Source organism: Chrysochloris asiatica, unplaced genomic scaffold (assembly GCF_000296735.1).
Source record: "Chrysochloris asiatica unplaced genomic scaffold, ChrAsi1.0 scaffold00502, whole genome shotgun sequence".
NCBI classification, from domain to species: Eukaryota; Metazoa; Chordata; class Mammalia; order Afrosoricida; family Chrysochloridae; genus Chrysochloris; species Chrysochloris asiatica.
This window is the reverse complement of record NW_006409020.1, coordinates 299,032-300,239: the sequence shown is the minus strand read 5'-3', so window position 1 is coordinate 300,239 and position 1,208 is coordinate 299,032. Positions and strand designations below refer to the sequence as shown.

General features: G+C 35.3%; 1 protein-coding gene across 1 annotated transcript in view; it reads right to left on the bottom strand.

Annotated features, from left to right (window-relative positions):
- Positions 1–710, bottom strand: part of LOC102830970 (olfactory receptor 7G3-like) — an 80,466-nt gene extending 79,756 nt beyond the window's left edge. The window contains exon 1 of the mRNA XM_006877459.1: positions 642–710. Coding sequence (XP_006877521.1) covers positions 642–710 — 69 coding nt within the window. The remainder of the gene's footprint in view (positions 1–641) is intronic.
- Between the last annotated feature and the right edge of the window lie 498 nt (positions 711–1,208).

The following is a 1,208-nucleotide window of genomic DNA, read 5'->3' as shown; positions in this document are numbered from 1 at the left end:
TATCTATGTAGTTCTGACTTTTGGAGTTCTGCCCTGAATCTGCTTTGCCTGGTATTCTCTGGTATTGCTGATGGTGAATCTCATTGCACCTCCACCCTTGCCTCCATCAAGTTCCACCTCCCCTTTCTTGTCTTCTTTATGATCTTTTGTTTTCTTCATGTATGATGTTCTTGATGTCATCTCACAACTCTTCTAGTCTTCAGTCTTTTGTGTCTAATGCATTTAATCTGTTTTTCAGATGATCTGTAAATTTATGTAAGGTATCTTGAAGGTCACAATTTGGATTTGGATTTTGTTGACTTCCTTTTATTTTCCTCAGCTTCAGTCAGAACTTACAAGTTAAGAATTGATGATCTGCCTCTGGTCTTGTTTTAGCTGATGATATGGAGTTTTTCCATAACCTCTTTCCACATATGTGGTAAATTTGATTTCTCTGTATTCCATCCAGTCACTTACATGTTTAAAGTCATCCTTTTGTTATTTGAAAAAAAGATGCTTTCAATGAAAAAGTCATTGTTTTTTCAAAGTAGTGTCATGTGATCTCTGGCATCATTTAAATCACCAGTGTCATATTATCCAGCAACTGATCCTTCATCTTTGTTTCAATCCTTTGTTTTCCAATTTCCAGTAATTAGCAATACAACTTGATTCTGTATTTGATCAATTAATTTCAAACTGAAGAAGTTGATATAATTCCTCAATTTCGTCATCGCTTACTTCAGTGGATGGTACATAAATATATCTAATAGTGGTATTAACTGGTCTGTCTTGTAGGCATAAGAATACTTCAAGATAGATCTTGGAATTCTATTTCTGGTAATGAATGAGATGCCATTCCTTTTCAATTTGTCAATCCCAGCATAGTAAACCATGTGATTGTCAGATTTAAAATGGCTTAAACCCATCTTTTTAATATCACTAATATTTAGTGAAATTGTTAAGTGCCATTGAGTCAGTTCCGTCTCATAGCCACCCTGTATAGGGTTTCCAAGGAGTGGCTGGTAATCTTGAACCACCAACCTTGTGGTTCACACCAACCTTGCAGTCCAGCACATTAACCCAGAGTGCCACACCAGGACCCCTAGTATATGGATATTTATTCTTTCCATTTCATTTTTGACAACTTACAATTTTCCTAGATTCTTACTTTGTACTACCCATGTTCTGATTATTAATGAATAATCATAGCTGTTTCTCCTCACTTTAAA